At 42.9% G+C, this 19,484-nt stretch overlaps 1 protein-coding gene across 1 annotated transcript in view; it reads right to left on the bottom strand.

The window, feature by feature from the left end:
- Positions 1–8,041, bottom strand: part of PDE7A (phosphodiesterase 7A) — a 250,820-nt gene extending 242,779 nt beyond the window's left edge. The window contains exons 1-2 of the mRNA XM_055091141.1: positions 7,908–8,041; positions 4,408–4,512 (exon numbers count right to left, since the gene is read on the bottom strand). Of these exons, the coding sequence (XP_054947116.1) occupies positions 4,408–4,512; positions 7,908–7,955 (153 nt within the window). The 5' untranslated portion in view covers positions 7,956–8,041. The remainder of the gene's footprint in view (positions 1–4,407; positions 4,513–7,907) is intronic.
- Between the last annotated feature and the right edge of the window lie 11,443 nt (positions 8,042–19,484).

The following is a 19,484-nucleotide window of genomic DNA, read 5'->3' as shown; positions in this document are numbered from 1 at the left end:
GTTTTTCCCTTGCTGCTTTCAATAATTTTTCTTTGTCTTTAATTTTTGCCAGTTTGATTACTATGTGTCTTGGCGTGTTTCTCCTTGGGTTTATCCTGTATGGGACTCTCTGCGCTTCCTGGACTTGGGTGGCTATTTCCTTTCCCATGTTAGGGAAGTTTTCGACTATAATCTCTTCAAATATTTTTTCGGGTCCTGTCTCTCTCTCTCTTCTCCTTCTGGGACCCCTATAATGCGAATGCTCTTGCATTTAATGTTGTCCCAGAGGTCTCTTAGGCTGTCTTCATTTCTTTTCATTCTTTGCTCTTTATTCTGTTCCACAGCAGTGAATTCCACCATTCTGTCTTCCAGGTCACTTATCTGTTCTTTTGCCTCAGTTCTTCTGCTATTGATTCCTTCTAGTGTATTTTTCTTTTCAGTTATTGTATTGTTCATCTCTGTTTGTGCGTTCTTTAATTCTTCTAGGTCTTTGTTAAACATTTCTTGCATCTTCTCGATCTTTGCCTCCATTCTTTTCCTGAGGTCCTGGATCATCTTCACTATCATTATTCTGAAATCTTTTTCTGGAAGGCTGCCTATCTCCACTTCATTTAGTTGTTTTTCTGGGGTTTTATCTTCTTCCTTCATCTGGTGCATAGCCCTCTGCCTTTTCATCTTGTCTACCATTCTGTGAATGTGGTTTTTGTTGCACAGGCTGCAGGATTGTAGTTCTTCTTGCTTCTGTTGTCTGCCCTCTGGTGGATGAGGTTATCTCAGAGGCTTGAGCAAGTTTCCGGATGGGAGGGACTGGTGGTGGGTAGAGCTGGCTGTTGCTCTGGTGGGCAGAGCTCAGTAAAACTTTAATCCGCTTGTCTGCTGATGGGTGGGGCTGGGTTCCCTCCCTGTTGGTTGTTTTGCCTGAGGTGACCCAACACTGGAGCCTACCCAGGCTATTTGGTGGGGCTAATAGTGGACTCTGGGAGGGCTCATGCCAAGGAGTACTTCCCAGAACTTCCGCTGCCAGTGTCCTTGTCCTCACAGTGAGACACAGCCACCCCCCCACCCCACCTCTGCAGGAGACCCTCCAACACTAGCAGGTAGGTCTGGATCAGTCTCCTATGGGGTCACTGCTCCTTCCCCTGGGTCCCAATGCACACACGACTTTGTGTGAGTCCTCCAAGAGTGGAGTCTCTGTTTCCCCCAGTCCTGTTGAAGTCCTGTAATCAAGTCCAACTAGCCTTCAAAGTCTGATTCTTTAGGAAATCCTCCTCCCATTGCCGGAACCCCAGGTTGGGAAGCCTGACGTGGGGCTCACAACCTTCACTACAGTGGGTGGACTTCTGTGGTATAAGTGTTCTCCAGTTTGTGAGTTACCCACCCAGCGGTTAGGGGATTTGATTTTATTGTGATTGCGCCCCTCCTACCGTCTCATTGTGGCTTCTCCTTTGTCTTTGGATGTGGGTATCTTTTTTTGGTGAGTTCCAGTGTCTTCCTGTCGATGATTTTTCAGCAGTTAGTTGTGATTCCAGTGCTCTCCCAAGAGGGAGTGAGAGCATGTCCTTCTATTCTGCCATTTTGATCCAATCTCCCCTTAATCTTTAAGTGGATCCTCTAAGCAGGGCTTTTGACAACGTGATAGCCAAAGCTCATTTATGAATTAATGCTTTTAAAGCCACCTACTACTCAATCATGGATAACTCTATTGAAAAGTTTTTTTCTCATGTCTAATGGTCAGTTCCAAGATGATACCATGGGAAAATATACATCAAATGTGGGCATTTGTCATGATACATTTTAGATATCATATCCTAAACTTTGGCTTCCCTGCTAAGGCAGAGCACCAAGAAAGTATACATACACTTGTCATCAAAATGGATATATCAGTATTATAAACAAAGATCAGAATAATTAAGGCCGTGGAGGGACAGTGGTGATCCAGAATGTGCGAAGAAAATTGTGTGGGGCATTGAACGGTGGTTGGATTCTTAGATTTTTTTTTTTAAGCCTCCCAAGCAAGATTTAAACTTTATTCTTTAGTTACTGAAACATGAGATAGAATCTCCTGCTGTTCTTACTCACGTCTGAACTGTTACTAAAGCTTTACAGCGAAGCCCCAAGGCCGCTCCCTCTCTCACCAGAAGCTGTATTTAGCAAATAAGATCTCTGGTCTGGAATCAGAAAACCACTCCTCTGGCCTTAGGAAAGTTACTCAACTTCTCTGAGTCTCAGTCTTCTCACCTTTTAAATAGAGATAATAATAATATGTATATCATAGGTCATTGTCAATATTAAATGACATAATACACAAAAGTGCTATGACGAAGACTTGTGATTTAGTACGCACTCAGTGAATTAATATTGATAACTTCTTCCACATTCTTTTCGTACATTAACTTTTTCCTCTCTTTTCCTTTTCCTTTGTTTTTCCCTTACCACAGAGCCCAACTGTAATTATTATTTGCAAGTATTTATTGAGCATCAATCAATTACCATTAAACAAAAGAAGAGTCAATATGTTTGTGAGGATTTACTAAGCAATTATCAGAAGCAACGGGGCTGGGAGAGACTGTGTACTTGGTCCCTGCCCTGTGGGTACACAATCACACAGCAGTGCAGGCGGGTTGTTCTTCCATAGCTTGGGGCAACATTGCTGTTGAATTGCTGATGATGGCTAACCTTGACAGAGCAAAGACCTGCAGTGTTTGGATTCTTAGAAAGCCCATTCCCATTTGGGAGCCAGAGGCTCCTCGGTAAGTGTTTCCTGGGATGGGGGGGGTGGGAGGGGGTTCCTTTCTCTGCCTCCTAGAGTCCCTGAGCTCCGGAGAACGGGCTCTGTGAACTCTGGGGCAATGACTCTCTCAGGGCTGTTTCTGAGAAGTGGGCCTATCTAGAAAAAGGCTTTGCGAACCAGAGACATTCGGCTCCACTCTAGCTGGACAGCGAGCTGTGGAAGCAGTTTCATGGAAGCCCCCTCTGCTCTTTTCCTGCTCATGCTTTTGTTCTACCTGATCTGCTCCCCACCCCTTACCACACCCTTCACAGGACTAGCACTCCCAGCCTTCACATTTCTACTTCATCCACTCTGACATGTTTACAATTGCCTGAAAGAGCCTTGTCTTCTCTCCTTCATTTATTACAGGCAGGGCTGCTTCCTCTGCCTTTAATATTCTTCTTGGCCCAGCCCCTATTTGTCTTCAAGACTCAGCCCAGGTGCCACCTCTGGGCAGTCTTCCTTCATCCCCATCCTACACCAAGGGGCTCCTCTGTGTCCCCCTGGGGTTTCAGTGCTTGTAGCCGTCGTAGTCCTCAGCAGTGAGTGTGTAGCTGCCACGACTGCCTACTCTTCTGGAGGTGCTTTGAGAGGAGAGACCAGGTTTCTTTGTTTAATCTCTGCATCCCTAACACAGCACAGTGTCTGATGCTTAGAAAGTCCTTAGAAAATGACAGTGGAGGGGCTTCCCTGGTGGCGCAGTGGTTGCGCGTCCGCCTGCCGATGCAGGGGAACCGGGTTCGCGCCCCAGTGTGGGAAGATCCCACATGCCGCGGAGCGGCTGGGCCCGTGAGCCGTGGCCGCTGGGCCTGCGCGTCCGGAGCCTGTGCTCCGCTACGGGAGAGGCCACAGCAGAGGAAGGCCCGCATACCACAGAAAAAAAAAAAAAAAAAAAAAGAAAATGACAGTGCAACAAATTAATTAGAATCTCCATTACGTTTCTCCCTACATACTCCATCTGCAAGTGAGCTGCTGTCTGTTCTCCCTAAATAGTTCAATAAATTTATGCTGATAAAGTGTACACTCTCACCCAACTCCTTGAGTACTGGAAAGATTAATGCCTATTGGGCACTGAAAGTTCTGTAAGAAGCCTTGGAGGAAAGGGATGATGCATGTTTGAAAATTCAGTAATGACTCTGATCCGTGGTTACTGCCGCATCTCTCCTGGATTCCACTTATAAAGAACTCAGGGGCTCTGAACTACTTAGGAAAGTGGTACAATTTTTTTAATGACTAGAAATGACCCTGTATTACCCTACATTCTTGTCAGATGAAATAAAAGAGATATTGTGAATGAGCAAACAAAACAAAACAACCACTGATTTGATTCACATACTCTCCAGCCTCTAGTTGGGGAGAAACAACTGTTTGTTAGTTTTTTAAAATAGTGTGGACTTCCAAATGTTTCTTTTTTCTTTCCTGAGATAATATGTCCAGACATCACATGCTACATTGCCATAGGCAGCAATTACAGAAATGAATCCCAAAGAAGAACATTCACAGGGTATCAGTGGCTGTTCGACTTGACTTCTTAGAAATCCATAGGGAGATCCTTGGCTGAGTAATAGTGAGGATTTATTGAACACAAAACACTTCCCTGCAAACAACTGGCACTATTGTATCCTTTAATTTTCTTCAAAATAAACTCTTCCACCTACCTTTGCTTCAGGGTGCCCTTGGTACTCATGGCTGTCGTTCCATGAGTGACAACGGGTAGAAATGGGGGACTCCAACTCCAACCTACTTTCCAACAATATCACCACCTAGAATTTGTGAAATAAATGTGGAAAAAATGGCTTTAAAAGCTTGAATTTTTGAGGAAACCTTCCAAGACGAGCATAAAAATGTGCAATGGAAACAGAATGGTTGAAATAATTCTTGTATCCCCGGGATATCTCCAAGAAAATGCCCTAGGACTTCCCTGGTGGCACAGTGGTTAAGAATCCTCCTGTCAGTGCAGGGGACAGGGGTTCGAGCCCTGGTCTGGGAAGATCCCACATGCCACGGAGCAACTAAGCCCATGCGCCATAACTGCTGAGCCTGTGCTCTAGAGCCTGCGAGCCACAACTACTGAGTCCACGTGCCACAACTACTGAAGCCCGTGCGCCTAGAGCCCGTGCTCTGCAACAAGAGAAGCCACTGCAATGAGAAGCCCGCACACCGCAACAGAGTAGCCCCCACTCGTCGCAAGTAGAGAAAGTCCACGTGCAGCAACAAAGACCCAACGCAGCCAAAAATAAATAAATGAATAAATGCATTTATCAAAAAAAAAAAAGAAAAAGAGAATGCCCTAAAAATGCCACCATAAAGAGATAAACATGATCACTATCAGCAAAGAAAATTTACATAAAATTTTCTAAAGTATAAGAAGGGCTTTGACCAGCTAAGAGGTGGTGTAATTATTGTAAACAAAAGGTATGGGCTGTAGTAACAGACCAAGATCAAATTCTGTTCCCTCACTTAGTAGCTGCATAACTTTGGGCAAATTATTTAACTCCATGAAGCCTATCTTTTCTATCTTTCATTTGGATTCCTGAATGCCTCATAAACTTATTGTTAATTCATTTGTGCAGTTATTAAGTGATTATTTATTGAGCTATTACTAGAAACCAGACACCATGCTGGGTGTTAGAGATTCAGTAATAAGATACAATGTTTTCTCTCAAGGATTTCATTGTCTAGGAGCAGAGACAGTAGAATAAAGAAAATAATTGCAATACATTGTGATACCTGCCTTAATACCATAAGTTCAAGGTAGTATAAAGGAGAGAATGATCAGTCCATGTAGAGAATGTTCAGAAGGCTTTGAACAAGAGATGAAGTTTAAGTATCCTCTGAGGTTTAACCGAAGAGCTGAGGTAGGGAATAGAAAGACATCGAATGCAAACACAACAGAATGCTCAATGGCATGATGTGAGAAACTTTGAAACTTCAAGAGTTTAGGAAGCATCAAGTGGCTCAGCATGGCGATACATTTAAGTATCAGGAGAGGACTGGTGACCATCGGATGAGAGGGCTTAGCGAAGGAAGGATGACACCCAGGTTTCTGTAGTGGGTGACTAAGTTGAGGTTGATGTCTTACTGAGGGACCTAAGAGGAGGGACATTAAGAAGAAGGGATGATGAAGATAAAGAGGCAACTTTGGGACAAGGTGACTGTGAGGGTTCTGTGAAATGTCTAGACGAAATGTCTTGTAAGCAGTTTAATGTACTGGTCTGGAGCTCAGAAGAGAGAAGTGACCTGGAAAGTCAGGTCTGGAGGCCAGAGCCTCACACGTAAGGCCAGATGGGTACTTGGATCTGTCCTCCCGCACAGGCTGGCCTCAAGGAAAATGAGCAAGTCTGAGGTGTGGGGCTGCTGCCCAAGGGGGGAATCCGTGCTTCAGTTCGCAGTCTTGGGGGGAGGAGTTGTAAGCTTGAGAAACCCTGTGGTCCATTTTTAGAGCAAAACTGCCGTCACAATCTGCCAAAACCCACAAGTACCGTCAAAATTATTCGTTATTCGCTTTCATTTCTTTAACATTTTGAATGAACACAGACCATAGCAATTCCTCTTAAAAGCCCTGTCTCTTGCCCATGTATGTCCCTCTCATCACAGACTGCTCCTCCAACCCTCATATATGTCCTGAAAAGCCGTCCCCCACCCCAGTCTCCACATCTCCTGTTCCTATCTCCCTCCCACTTCCCCAAAGATGAGTCTGGTAAGGCAAGAGAGGCTTCTCTGGGGGGTGAGGGAGGAGAAGAAATAAAACCTGCAAAGTCAGGATCCTTTTAGAGGCCAGGAAGAGGGGAAAGGTTGGAAGGACTCATGCATTAATAATTTTGCTCTTGTTACAGTAGACTCAAAAACCAGGCTGATCATCTAAATAAGTCATGCGTGCAAAGAGGCTTAGCAGAGAGCAAGGATCCTGTTCCAGGAAGTGGGATGGAAACCAAACAAGAGAAGAGGGTTCTAAGCAGTGGATGAACGGTGTTGTCTAGAGAAATTCCCTAGGCTGCAGGGAATTGCTGCAGCAACTTGTATAGGTTCTAGTGATCTCTGACACGGGGAGAAAGGAGCCATTAAAGGTCCTGGTGAGGCCTGGACATCACTGGAAGAGGTGAAGAATGAGAAGAAAATAAGAGTCAGGACAGAAGCTTAGGGAGCAGATTGTAGGAGGAAGTCAATGAAGTGTTCTGGTGAGAATCTGTCAGGAGGTGGAAGAGAACCAGGAGTGTGTGGTGTCCTGGAAATTAGGAAGCATTTTTTAAGGAGACAGTGTCAAGTGTGTGTCCCATAATCATCAAGTTTGGTAAGGAATGGAAAGTATCCATTGGATTTGGCCTTGGGAGGTCAGTGGTAACCTTAGCAAAAGCATCTTTAGTGAAATGGTGGAAGCAAAAGGCAAACTGCAGTGTGTTCATAGAGAGGCAAAGATGAGAAACTTGAGACACGAGGACATCCGTCCTGGGAAGCCTGTCTGAGGACAGGAGGCAAGACAGCAGCAGAAGGAGTCTGTCCGCTCCTCTCTTCTTCCCCTCTCCCTCCCTCCCTTCCTTCCTGACGGGCAAGACTTGAACCTCTTTAAAGGCTCTTGGGTAGGATCTTATGAAAAAGAGTCTAAAGTCCAGAAAGGAAATGATAGAGAAGGAGGGTGGGTGAGGGGGAGGATAGATGGAGCGATTCACCTTGAATGAGAAGAAGCTACACCCCTTCTTCTGAGAGTGGAGGAAGGAAGGAAAGTGGCAGATACAGGAAGGTTTCAGTGGGAAAGCAGGAGGTGATCAGCCAGGAAGTCGAGGGGGTTTCTGTCTGCTAGCCTTCAAGTCCTCTGCAAGGCAGTTGGCAAGGTCATCTGCTGAGGGTAAGGTGTGGCGGCAGGAGCTGGGTACAGGGACATAGTGAGAGGTGTGGAACAGTAACAGTAGAGAATGGGATAGGGGAGAGAAGATACATGGCAAAGGGCTCGAGTGTGGGGGACCACACGTTAGAGACACCTAGTATATTTGAAACTTATAGTATGTATTTCCCCAGCTGCACCCGGATGAGATGCAGAGATGGTATCATGAGATGTGTTCAGGGACAGCAGGTTGAGACAGGTGAGGCCTTCGATAAATATCTGCTCCCCTACGACGAAGTACTGGTTGGGAGTATAGCAAAACATGCAGTTGTGACTTACCAATGGGAAAAAAATGTTTTCATTTGGTGATGTTAATGTCAAGGCCATGAAGGTCTTCTAAGATGGTTGGTTTCAAGTTTGGATAGATAAACTGTAATATCAGGTGGTGCCACTTGGTAACTGGACCTGGGGTTGTGACTGCTCTTATCCTGAGAACACAAAAGGGGTAATCAACTCCCTTTTTGCCCTACTCAAGTCATGGGAGACAAAAGAATCCCAACAAGTCCAATTCTATTGCCCTTGTAGACAACCTTCAACACTCTAGGAAGCAGTAGGACAGTGACTTTGGGGGAATATGCTCACAAAGTGTCCACATACAAGGTCATTTCTTACAATTATTTCATGAAGGCAGAAATATCTCTTTTTTAGAAAAGAGATTTGAATTCAGATGAGGCAGGCTAAACGTAACAGAGCAAGAGCCAGAATCAACCAATTTGTCCTCTTTTGCCTGGCTAAGAAAGTGAACCAAACTTCCAGCAGATACAAGTCAAAGCAGGAGAGGGACATGGGGGTGAATCAGACACACCCCCCCAGAAGGTACTGAAAGGACTTAAAAGTAGGGCTGAGGCTTCCTTGAAGAAGAAGAAATTCTACCTGTGGATAGCAGCTTCAGTCTGTGCCCCAAACCCCAGGCTACCCTTCCTTATGGATTTTGGATTCTCCTAGTCAGCTCCCAAAATCCTGTAAACCAACTGCAACAAATCTCCCTCTTTTAAATTGAAGTATAGTTTCAGGTGTATAGCATAGTGGTTCAGTATTTTTACAGATTATACTCCATTAAAATTTATTACAAGATAGTGGCTATAATTCTCTGTGCTATACAACATATCCTTGTTGCTTATCTATTTTATACATAGTAGTTTATATCTCTTAATCCCATAGCCCTAATGTGCCCCTCCCCCCTTCCCTCTCCCCTTTGGTAACTAGTTTGTTCTCTGTATCTGTGAGTCTGTTTCTGTTTTGTGTATACGTTCATTTGCATTTTTTTCATTTGCATTATTTTTTAGATTCCACATGTAAGTGATATCACAGAGTATTTGTCTTTCTCTGTCTGACTTATCTCACTAAGCATAATCTTCTCTAGGTCAATCTGCACTGCTGCAAATGGCAGAAATTCATTCTTTTTTATGGCTGAGTTCCATATATTATATATATATATATATATATATGCCACATCTTCTTTATCCATTCATCTGCTGATGGGCATTTGGTTTGCTTCCATATCTTGGCTACTGTAAATAATGCTGCTCTGAACACTGGGGTGCATGTATCTTTTCGAACTAGTGTTTTCATTTTCTTTGGATATATACCCAGGAGTGGAATTGCTGGATCATATGGTAGTTCTAGTTTTAGTTTTTTGAGGAACCTCCATACTGTTCTCCATAGTGGCTGCACTAATTTACGTTCCCACCAACAGTGTACGAGGGTTCCCTTTACTCCACATCCTCATCAACACTTGTTATTTGTAGACTTTTTGATGATAGCCATTCTGACAGGTGTGAGGTGATAGCTCATTGTAGTTTTGATTTGCATTTCTCTAATAAACATATTTCTTGATATCTGTCTCCTACTGGTTTTGTTTCTCAAGAGGAACCCTGGCTGATACAGTATGTCCTTCAGATGGGTTGTGAAGATTAAATGAAGTAGTGTGTTACTGTATAAGAAGCACATGACACAGTGCCAGGAACAACAAAATGGAGTTGCAAAATGCCAGTTACTATCATGATGGCTTGGAAAACACAAAGTTGAGTCTAGCTGACTCCCAACTTGACTCTTCACCCAGTAACTTGGTCAAGAACTGTAGTTACTGGTCTGGCCTCTATCACTAATTCAATGTAACCTTGAGCAAGCCACAGCCTCTAAGGGCCCTAGTTTCCTTTCTGTAAAATGAGGGACTGTGAACCAAATGATTTTTGTACAAACTCTTTCAGCTTTGATGTTCTCTGGGTTAGTTTTGACCCAATTTATTAGATTTTTATTAGGTCGCTCTACTTCCAGCCACCAGACAAGATCTTTTTCATTACTGTTACATTCAAGGCTGCTTCTATACAAATGACCCTCTAATTACTGGGTGGTTTATGGCCTGAGAATGCAAACTAAGTTTAACATTAACCTGAGCAAAGCATTTCTGTTATTTTAGTCAGTGATTATACAGCTCTTGTTCTACCCCAGAATACAGGCCATATGGGATGTAAAAAAGCATTCAATCTGGTCCCTGCCCTCAAGGAGCATAGGGGGACATCTAAAAATCCAGTACTACTATGAGGGAGTATATAATCGAGTCTAAGAACCACAGGCTTTGAGAGAAAGGGGACAATAAGATCACTCTGAGCTGGAATGATAAGAAAGGCTTAGTAAAAGAGGCAGGGATTTAGATAGATGAAATGTCTATGTAGGAGATGAGAAAGAAGTTAAATCTTCTGCTCTTGCTGTTTGTAATGTATTCCAAAATTGGATGTGTGAGATTTGGGGAGCTCTTTATATTGTTGCTTTTGCCTTTGTTGCCGCAGATGATAGAAAGGTGGCTGCTTCATAACTTCAGGCTTTCTCTCCTGTTCCCTCTGGCATGTCCTGTGCCAGGATGAATGGGCAGCAGGTGTACCACCCTGCATGAATTTTACCTGCAGACACCATGGCAACCCCCATCATCCATGCATTTGGGGAACCCCCTAGGGGAGATTAAGTCCCATTAAGGTGGGGTCCATGCTTCTCTTGTCTACTGCATAAATATTTATGGACTAAATCACTAAAATCACTGCTCTCCAGAATATAGGAGGCATAAAGGGAAAGGTTTCCTATCTGAAACTTTCAATGGCATTAAAACTCTAAAAATAGTGATTCTTATACTTTGGAAATTCTCTGATTTTCAATGTCAGCCCAATCTGAATCCCTGCTCCTACTCCCTGCAAAATGTTGCTTAAACCCTACTGGCAGGGCTTCTTATCCAAAGAGCCATTGACAGAACTACTGCCAAAAACTTGCTGGAGCTGAACACAAAAACCAGTGGGTGTGGATAGAATTAACGTTATGCTTGAATGACAAGCAAACACTAGAAGAGTTAATTTTACAAGCTCACCTTTGAGATCAGATAACAGCAGCTTGACTTTTTAAAGACAATACCCATTTTTTATCAGTTTAATAAATAGCTCTTAGCAACACTGACAGTTATCTTTAATGGACAGAACCAGAGAAGCCTTATTAACAGTTAAAGTTAAACTGTTCACTAATCTTACTTTAGTTTATTGCCTCTTTCATGATGATCTTTTGCTAAATGAGTCTAAAAAAATACTTGGTGATGTGTGTAAACAAGCCAGATATTCACAAGACTGTGGTCTAATGAAAGCAAATAAACAGGGTTTACAAAATAATTCAGAACACTGAAAGAGGCAGTGTTTGCGGTGTAAATACAGAGTTTTACAAACAAGATGTTAACATTCATAGGTCAATATTCATATAAGGATTGCTATAAAGATTGGAAGTGGAAAAAATGTCCTCTGGATTCAGAAATGTCTCCTAGTCAATTGCAAAATAATTCTGTACATAGGTTATTAACATTTATAATCCAACAGATTTTTGCAAATGTTTACTGACCTCCAACTATGTGCAATGAATAGTTCTCAAAACACACTGCATCCAGTCAAGGCAGCCGGTCACTCCATTTCTACCCAGGGCTGGACTATGCGTAGTCCGGGTAGCGTAGTGTCCACATGATGCTCTTGCCTGTCCAGCCTCTGTGTGCTCCCCCTCTTCTGTTAGCAACACCTGAAGCTTCCTGTGGGGAACCACTCTCCCCCATTCCGCACTGTGTGTTTCTACGGGATTGATCCCACCCTCCCAGCTCCAAGGGTGTTAAGGTGATCATGACCTGCTCAGTTGTCCTTTGGCCACAGTAATTGATTTAGAGATGGGCATAAATATAGACTGAAATAGAGATGAGTTTGGTGATATAAGCCAGGCTAACAAGACTAAATTCTGGGCTTCTGTTGGAAAAACTTGTGCAAGAGAAGCTTTCTTCCCTCAGGTTGCAAGCTGTAAGGGTGATGAGCTAAGACCCTGCCTAGAAAGACACCAACACAGAAGATGAAGAGGGAGACCAAGTGCTGTTGGGTATTTTCCACTTGCCACCAGATCTCTCTCCTGCTCTCTACCAGCTGACTAAATGGACTCGATCTACCTCTCTTCCCCTTTGGCTTCGAGGTGGGAATGCTGTCAGGAGATCAGAGACATTAGATCATTTATTTCCCAGTCCCTTTCCGTGGGGGCCCCTCAGGTTAGCCGTCTCTCTGCTGAAGGCTATGGCTTCTGTCAGGGGACCTGTTCCTATAGCTCATGTCTTCAGGTTCCAGGATCCATACTTGCTTTACTCCTTTAGGCCTAGAGATGGTAACGATGTCCCACTATTAACTGTTACTTGCTCTGGTACTTCAATACCTCTTGTAATTTCCCTAAATCCTGCTCTCATCTTTGTAAGTAGTCCTCTTTTTTTTTTTTTTTTTTTGCTATACGCGGGCCTCTCACTGTTGCGGCCTCTCCCGTTGCGGAGCAATGTGGGATCCTCCCAGACCGGGGCACGAACCCGTATCCCCTGCATCGGCAGGCGGGCTCTCAACCACTGCGCCACCAGGGAAGCCCCAAATGACATTATTTGAGTTCTGGATTCAGACATACTTAAAGATAATGACACTCTTGACTTCTCAGTTACTTGAGCCAATAAATTCCCTTTTTCCTTAAGGCTGTTTGAACTGAGTTTTCTGCTGCTTTCAACAGAGGGTCCTAAGACAGTTTGTTAGGTTCTTTTGATTGCATAGACTTACACAAGACTCTTAAAAAAGGGGAGGTGGCGTTGTTATGGACTGAATTGGGCCCCCTCAAACTTATATGTTGAAGTCCTAACCCCCAGTACCTCAGAATGTGATTGTATTTGGAGGTAGGGTCTTTAAAGAGGTAATTAGGTTAAAATGAAGTCATTACATGGGCCCTAACCCAATCTGACTGGTATCCTTATAAAAGAGGAGATTAGAACACAGATACGCACAGAAGGAAAACACTGTGATGACACAGGGAGAAGACAGCTATCTATGAGCCAAGGAGAAACCAACCCTGCCAACACCTTGATATCAGACTTCTAGCCTCCAGAATTGTGACAAATAAATACCTGTTGTTTAAGCCACTTAGCCTGTGGTACTTCGTTATAGCAGCCCTAGCAAACTAACACTGACACCTACAAACTACGACGGGGAAAGACATTTCTAGAGGCCAGTGACTCTCTCCAGCTCTCTGAGCCAACATGGTCTCTTAGCTAAGTTATCTGTGTCTCTCTGTAAATTGGTTCCATTTATCTTTATTACTCACTGGCCAACCTTTCCATATTCCCCACAATCCAAAGGAACCTAAACTAATTGGCTTGGCTAACTACCACTGATACTACTGGAGCGAGACCTTTCAACTGATCCACCTCATGGGTTTCTGGCCAGCACTGGCTAAACTGCTTTTGGATGATATGCCTTCATCTGGTTCCACCAGTGGCTGCCATGTGTAGGGGACAAGTACATGCTGGTTCCCTGCATAGAAAGTGGTGGGAGGGTCAGTTTCAGGGAGGAAGAGAAGCTGGATACAGCTGGTATTTGACAAGTCCAACATTTGGTCTCCTGGGCTACTGGCATTAGTAATTACAGGAAGACATGAATACCAACACATACTGCTCATATTTGGCTTCAATTTTTACTGTAGTAGCCAGTTTCTCATTTGAGTTACTCACAAGACCCACTTTCTCGACCTTGAGTTTTATAAGATACCTTAGAATCCTTACAATATCCACACTGCTTTGCTTGACCTCGTTTGATGTGTTTATTACTTGAAAACAAAAAAAGCCTTGATTAAAATAATTTCCACAGAGAACAGTCATTCTGTCCAGGGAAAGCGGGATCTGTTAATGAGTAGACATGACTTTTACGGATTATTCCTGACAGTGCTTCAACTTTGCGACTACGCTTTGATCTCTTCACTTCCTCACGTACAGAAATGGAAGGAACACTAAAGGACGTCTTCCACCTCCCAGTAATGCTGCCAGAGAATCTTAAGAAGGTGCCTCATGGGGTCATCTACTCCTACCTCAGACAGGAATTGTTTTCTTCTAGTTTCTGTAAGCCTAAAGAAGAGAATTTTTTCAAATTTCCTGAAATGTTAACTTTCTCCCCTTCTCCACTGACTTCCCAGCAGCTCTTTCTTTACTTACTTCCTGATACCGCAGAGACAGAATCAAACGGGCACAGACGTAAGTGTCACAATTTGTGGTGCTGACACCGTGTATCCAGCAGTGAGATCCCATTCCTGTCAGTAGTCATTTCCCCCTTGGGGGAGGTCAGGAGTGGTGCGTGGCAGCTGGGCTGAGGTGAGGGGAAGCTTGTGGGGCCCTGAGGCTCTCAGGCCTCCTCCTGCCCAGAAGGTCCATCCAGCAGGGTGACCAGGGCCATTTCCCTGGCATCCAGGGGCCTGCAGGTGTGGGAGTCTGAGTGCATGGGAGAAACTTGATCCTTTACCAAAGCTGGATATTTTGGGACAGGTTGGGGGGCGTGGCTCACGTGGAAAGTCATCTCTTATTTACTAGAGACAAAATGTAAAAACCTCGGAAGATTTAAGCTGAGAAAGCCGCAAGATCAAATTTTCACCCTGGAGAGATTACTCTGGATCACTTTGAATGGAGAGCGTTTGGAGATGGGCAGGCTGGAGGTAAAGCCGGGCTCAAAGGCTGCTGTAGGAAGCCAGGCTAGAGGTGACGATGGCCTAGAAGAACTGGAGCCAGTGGGGATGAAGAGAGGAGGGCACTGAGAAAAATGCAGGGATTACAAGTGTGGCTAGGCCTCCTGTCCAGTACCCCAGGAGGGACATGTGCAAAGGTACATCTGCGGGGCCAGGATCCTTGGCTTTGGTGTTGAGGAACTGGATGCCATGGCCAGGACCAAGGCAGAGCCACTCTGCCCTCAGTCCTCCTCTCTGCCCAAGGCCAGGAAAGGACTTAGAGACCTGGCAGCACGTTGTAAATTCCTTAAAAAGGCAAAAGGATCATCCCATTGAGAAGAGAGGGGTAAATGAGGACTCTCATATGCAGCAGAGGTAGCAGGGCTGGGAAGAGAAGTCTCTGGGTCATTTGGACATGGACACAACTGGCGAAGGGCAAGACAGCAGCCCCTGGGGAGTGCCGAGGGGCATTTAGGTGTGGAGCTGCAAAAAGTCTCTGTACTCCCCTCAGAAATTAGATACTGACGCAGCCCGGCTCTGGCTGGTCTTTTAGGGAAAGGAGCTATTTAAGAGGGAGGAAAACGGGGATTAAAGCTTTGAGTGGCAGTAGATGTTAAAAAATCTTTTCCTAACCATATTTTTACCCCTCGCCTTCCAACCCCCCTCCATTTTAGGGACCACCTGAACCATGAATACTGGAGGCCAGACTTTTGTCCAGTGAGGTAGAGTATATTATTGTCATGTAACTATTTGCTCTCTCCTCTCCTCCCTCCATTGACATTAGGTCTGACGGTGTGACTTGCTTTGGTCAGTAAAATGTGAGCAGAGACTTAAACTGTGCTTGTGTGGTTTAGCTAAGCCTTTTGCCTTCCTGCCCTTTGCCATAAAAAGAGCCTTTCCTTCTGCTTAGGCCCTAGCGTAGGGGCAGAGAAGCAGACCTGAACCACCTGCAGGTCGGAGCAGAACCACTGCAGGCAACCTAAGATCCATGAGCCAGATGCCTTTGTTTTATAAGTCATGGAGATCTGGGGGCTGTTTATTACACAGCATTATTGCAGTAAAAGCCGACTAACATAGAAATTAGTCCTTGAAAATGTGATGCTGCTGAGATAAAAGCATAAAATATGTGTCTTTGGTCCTGGAACTAAACAGCAGACAGCAAGAAAGTGTTGGAAACTGGAAAAATGATGATGCATCTTATGAAGCAGTAAATATTTGGTAAAACTGTCACCTGAGATAACCTGAAGGCAGAAAATGTAACTCATGAATGCGTGGTTTTGGGTGAAGAGATTTCAAGATACACTGTTACTAGCATGAGTTGGTTGCTGCTTTTCATAAGGTCTTTCAAGAAGGAACTGACCTGCTTGCAAGCAGGAATGAAGGGGTGAAGAGTGACTCCATAAATTCCAAGACTTGCAAATTTTAAAATAGAACTGTTTTTCATCTTCAAATAGAACAAGAAAAATTGAGAAATGTTTAAAGCCACAAAGGCTGATCAAGATACTAATAAGACCCAGTCTCAGGACAAAGAGCAAATAAAAGTCACCATCGTACTCTTTGTAAAACCTTTGAATGGATTAAGGTGGCACCCAATAAATTCTTTCATCTGGACAAAATAACTTGTAGAAAAGAAATAAGGACTAGGTTTCACAAAACTTGATAAACTCAAACTATCTGTAATTAAGTCTAGAGAGAGGGAGGCATGACTTGAAAATGATGTGGATATGGCTGTTGTCTCATGGAGCTAACATGAATCCACACACAAAAAAATTTAATAGTTTCTGAGAGACATTTAAGTCCCAAAGCAGCCTTGCCGGGATTAAAAAAGACAGTGATTTTTTTGTTTTTTCTTCCTAAATGAGATTGTGATTCTTTGAGTCATAATGAAAGATCTTAGGATAATAATAATGTATCAATATTGGTTCATTAATTGTGACAAATGCACCATATTACTGTAAGATGTTACTAATAAGAGAAACATGGTGTTGGGTATATGGGAACTCTCTGTACTCTCTCAGCAACTTTTGTGTAAATCTAAAACTATTCTCAATTAAGATTTTATTTTTTAAAAAAAGACCTTAGGGTCCCCAACATTCTACAGGCAGACAGTAGGATGAGGAAGCTGCTCAGCTGCCAGGGAGGACATATACTTCTTCAGATGTGACCAAAAGGGGTAATGCAAAACTACCTCCCCCAAGGTGGGGCCAAGAGCCATGAGAACAATGGAGAGAAGAGCTATTCCCAGGGAAGAGAACTAGAGCCTGAGCAAGGAACATTCCCTGCCTCCAGGTTGGGAACTTGGCAATGTTTGCCCAGTGAGATTTTAGAATTGCTACAGATCTGGGACTGCTTCCCCTTCTGCAATGGGCTATTTATTTTTGGAAGCCTGTCTCTGTTGCACTATGGTATGTGGTGTCCCAAATAATCTAGGATTATGGTATCCCAGAATGAAAGACCCATAGAACATACCTGAACCTGACTCACAGCTCAGAGTACGGCTGCCACAGCTGCCCAGCCAACCTGTAGGCAAGATGTACAAGTTTTGTTACCATAAACCACTGAGAATTTTTTGGTACACGGCAAAACTTGATTAATACATCTGGCAAAGGTTCCCAAAGAACTGAGGAATGCCTCTAGATGGGATTTGAGCTACTAACGGTAAGAGAGTAGGTGGAGGAGAAACTTGTAGTGCTTCCCCAGACAATGATCAGCTCTATTTCCAAAATCAGGTTAGAGTATTCCAAACATCACATCCACGAGATATATCAGAAATGTCCTCAAATGACTAGAGTCCAGAATTGTATATCAAACTTTAATAATTAGTGATACTATTAAAACCCAGACAATAACTATAGTTCCAAACAAGGTCCTATTACAAAGAAATTCCTTGGGAATGAGACTGAGATATAGAATGCTAATGAATCTTAGAACCTCTTAGATGACTTTTTTGTTTTTGTTTTTTATTTATGTATCTATTTATTGATATTTTTAGAACCTGTTAGATAATTTTTATGAAGAACACACAAATCTTTATAACAAAATCTCAACTGCATTTTTCTAGTAAGTATTTTGAAGGCAATTATTAAAATAGACATCTGAGATAAAAATTAACTTCTCTATTTATATAAAAACATTAAAAATTCACCTGTTCATTTTTTGAGCCATAAACTTGCACCCATTAAGATGAATATAGGAAGAATTAAAACTCTTTTATTGCAAAATTATTTGAGTCTGCCAACAATGGATAAATTAATAATAATTTTGACATTTATTTTGCTCCAATGCAAACTTTATTTATTTAATTTCATGCTAAGCAATATTTGATACAACATAAAATAATTCAGATTTATCCATGGAGTTTGTTTTAATGGGAACTGACCTATGTTTAATGACTACAAACCACTTTAACAGGTTTTACTTGTTTATATAAGAGACATTTTTAAAAAGACATTTATTTTTCACTTTTTCTGGCATTAACTAGGGACAATCTTGCCACAATTCTACTTTACAAAACTACAAGGAAGGAACACTCAATTTGATGTTCATGTGAAATATAATTACCCACTTTTCTTCCTTTACAACATGTACTCTATAGACAGGATGACAAGCCAAGAGGTACATAATACACTGCCTGTCATTAATAACAAGTATGCTCTTCTGAAATTATTTTACAATAGCACTTATTCAGAATACCCTTTACTTGCTTTTTGGACTACTATGGATATTATAGCACTTTAACAAGTCTCTCCTGTTTCAAATCAAAGATATAAATAGGAATTTATTAAATAAATGAATACACCAGGTACAATCATAAACAAGTACTGTAAATTTTAACATATACAAAGTTTCATCTCTGCCCATGACTCTTAAGGTGGTTACACGGGCAGGCTCTGGGTCCCTATGCCAGGATTGCAGAGAGATACAGCTCCTCCATATTGCCCTAAAGAAATATCACACGTTCTCCAAGGCTCTTCAAAGCCCACCTACTGAATGGAGTCTTTCTTGAGTCTCCCGAGCATATGTGAGCTCTTCTTCCTTTAAATCCATACCATATCTGGTTTATCCCTCCATAATAATGATAAAGCTAATAATAACCCAAATCCCACTGACTTATCCTTGAGAACTTCCAATATGCTTCATCCATGCTAAACTCTACATTCGCCATCCATCTCATTTCTTCTTTGCAGCACTCCGACGAAGCAGGTATCATTATTCCCACTTTATAGATGAGGAAACTGGACAAAGATCTGAACTCAGGATTTAACTGAGTTTTTTTTTGTTGTTGTTGTTAACAATCTCTGATTTTAATGATAGTCAATCTCAAGGGAACGTCATAACCTTCTCCATGTGATCCTTGACTTAAACAGAATCTCATGTGTTTGGCCCAGCTACCTTAGGTCTCTCTTATCCCAGAATTCCAGTGTATTTTCTCCCCTTAGTTTCTTGGCTCTTTTCAGCCCCACCACCCAGCATACTGTACCAGCCTCAAACCCAAACAGGGTGCTCTTGGCTGAGTACTATGTTGAGTTATTTCTCTCTCTCATTTCTAGCTGAAGCTTTTCATGATCACAGTATCATCTGAGGAGGAAGCTGTAAGCTGGAGGTAGAATACGCTACCACAGCATTTTGTTTGTTTAAAAAAATGTTAGGCCCCGGTCCCCTCCATTTTTTCCCTCTTATATCCAAATTCTGACACCACTGGCCTGGATCACAGTATCATCTGAGGAGGAAGGTGTAAGCTGTAGGTAGAATATGCTACCACAGCATTTTGTTTGCTTAAAAAATGTTAGGCCCCGGTCCCCTCCATTTTTTCCCTCTTATATCCAAATTCTGACACCA

The sequence above is a fragment of the Physeter macrocephalus genome, chromosome 15 (assembly GCF_002837175.3).
Source record: "Physeter macrocephalus isolate SW-GA chromosome 15, ASM283717v5, whole genome shotgun sequence".
Taxonomy (NCBI): Eukaryota; Metazoa; Chordata; class Mammalia; order Artiodactyla; family Physeteridae; genus Physeter; species Physeter macrocephalus.
Note: the sequence above shows the minus strand (reverse complement) of the source record. Positions and strands in the feature narration are given on the sequence as shown.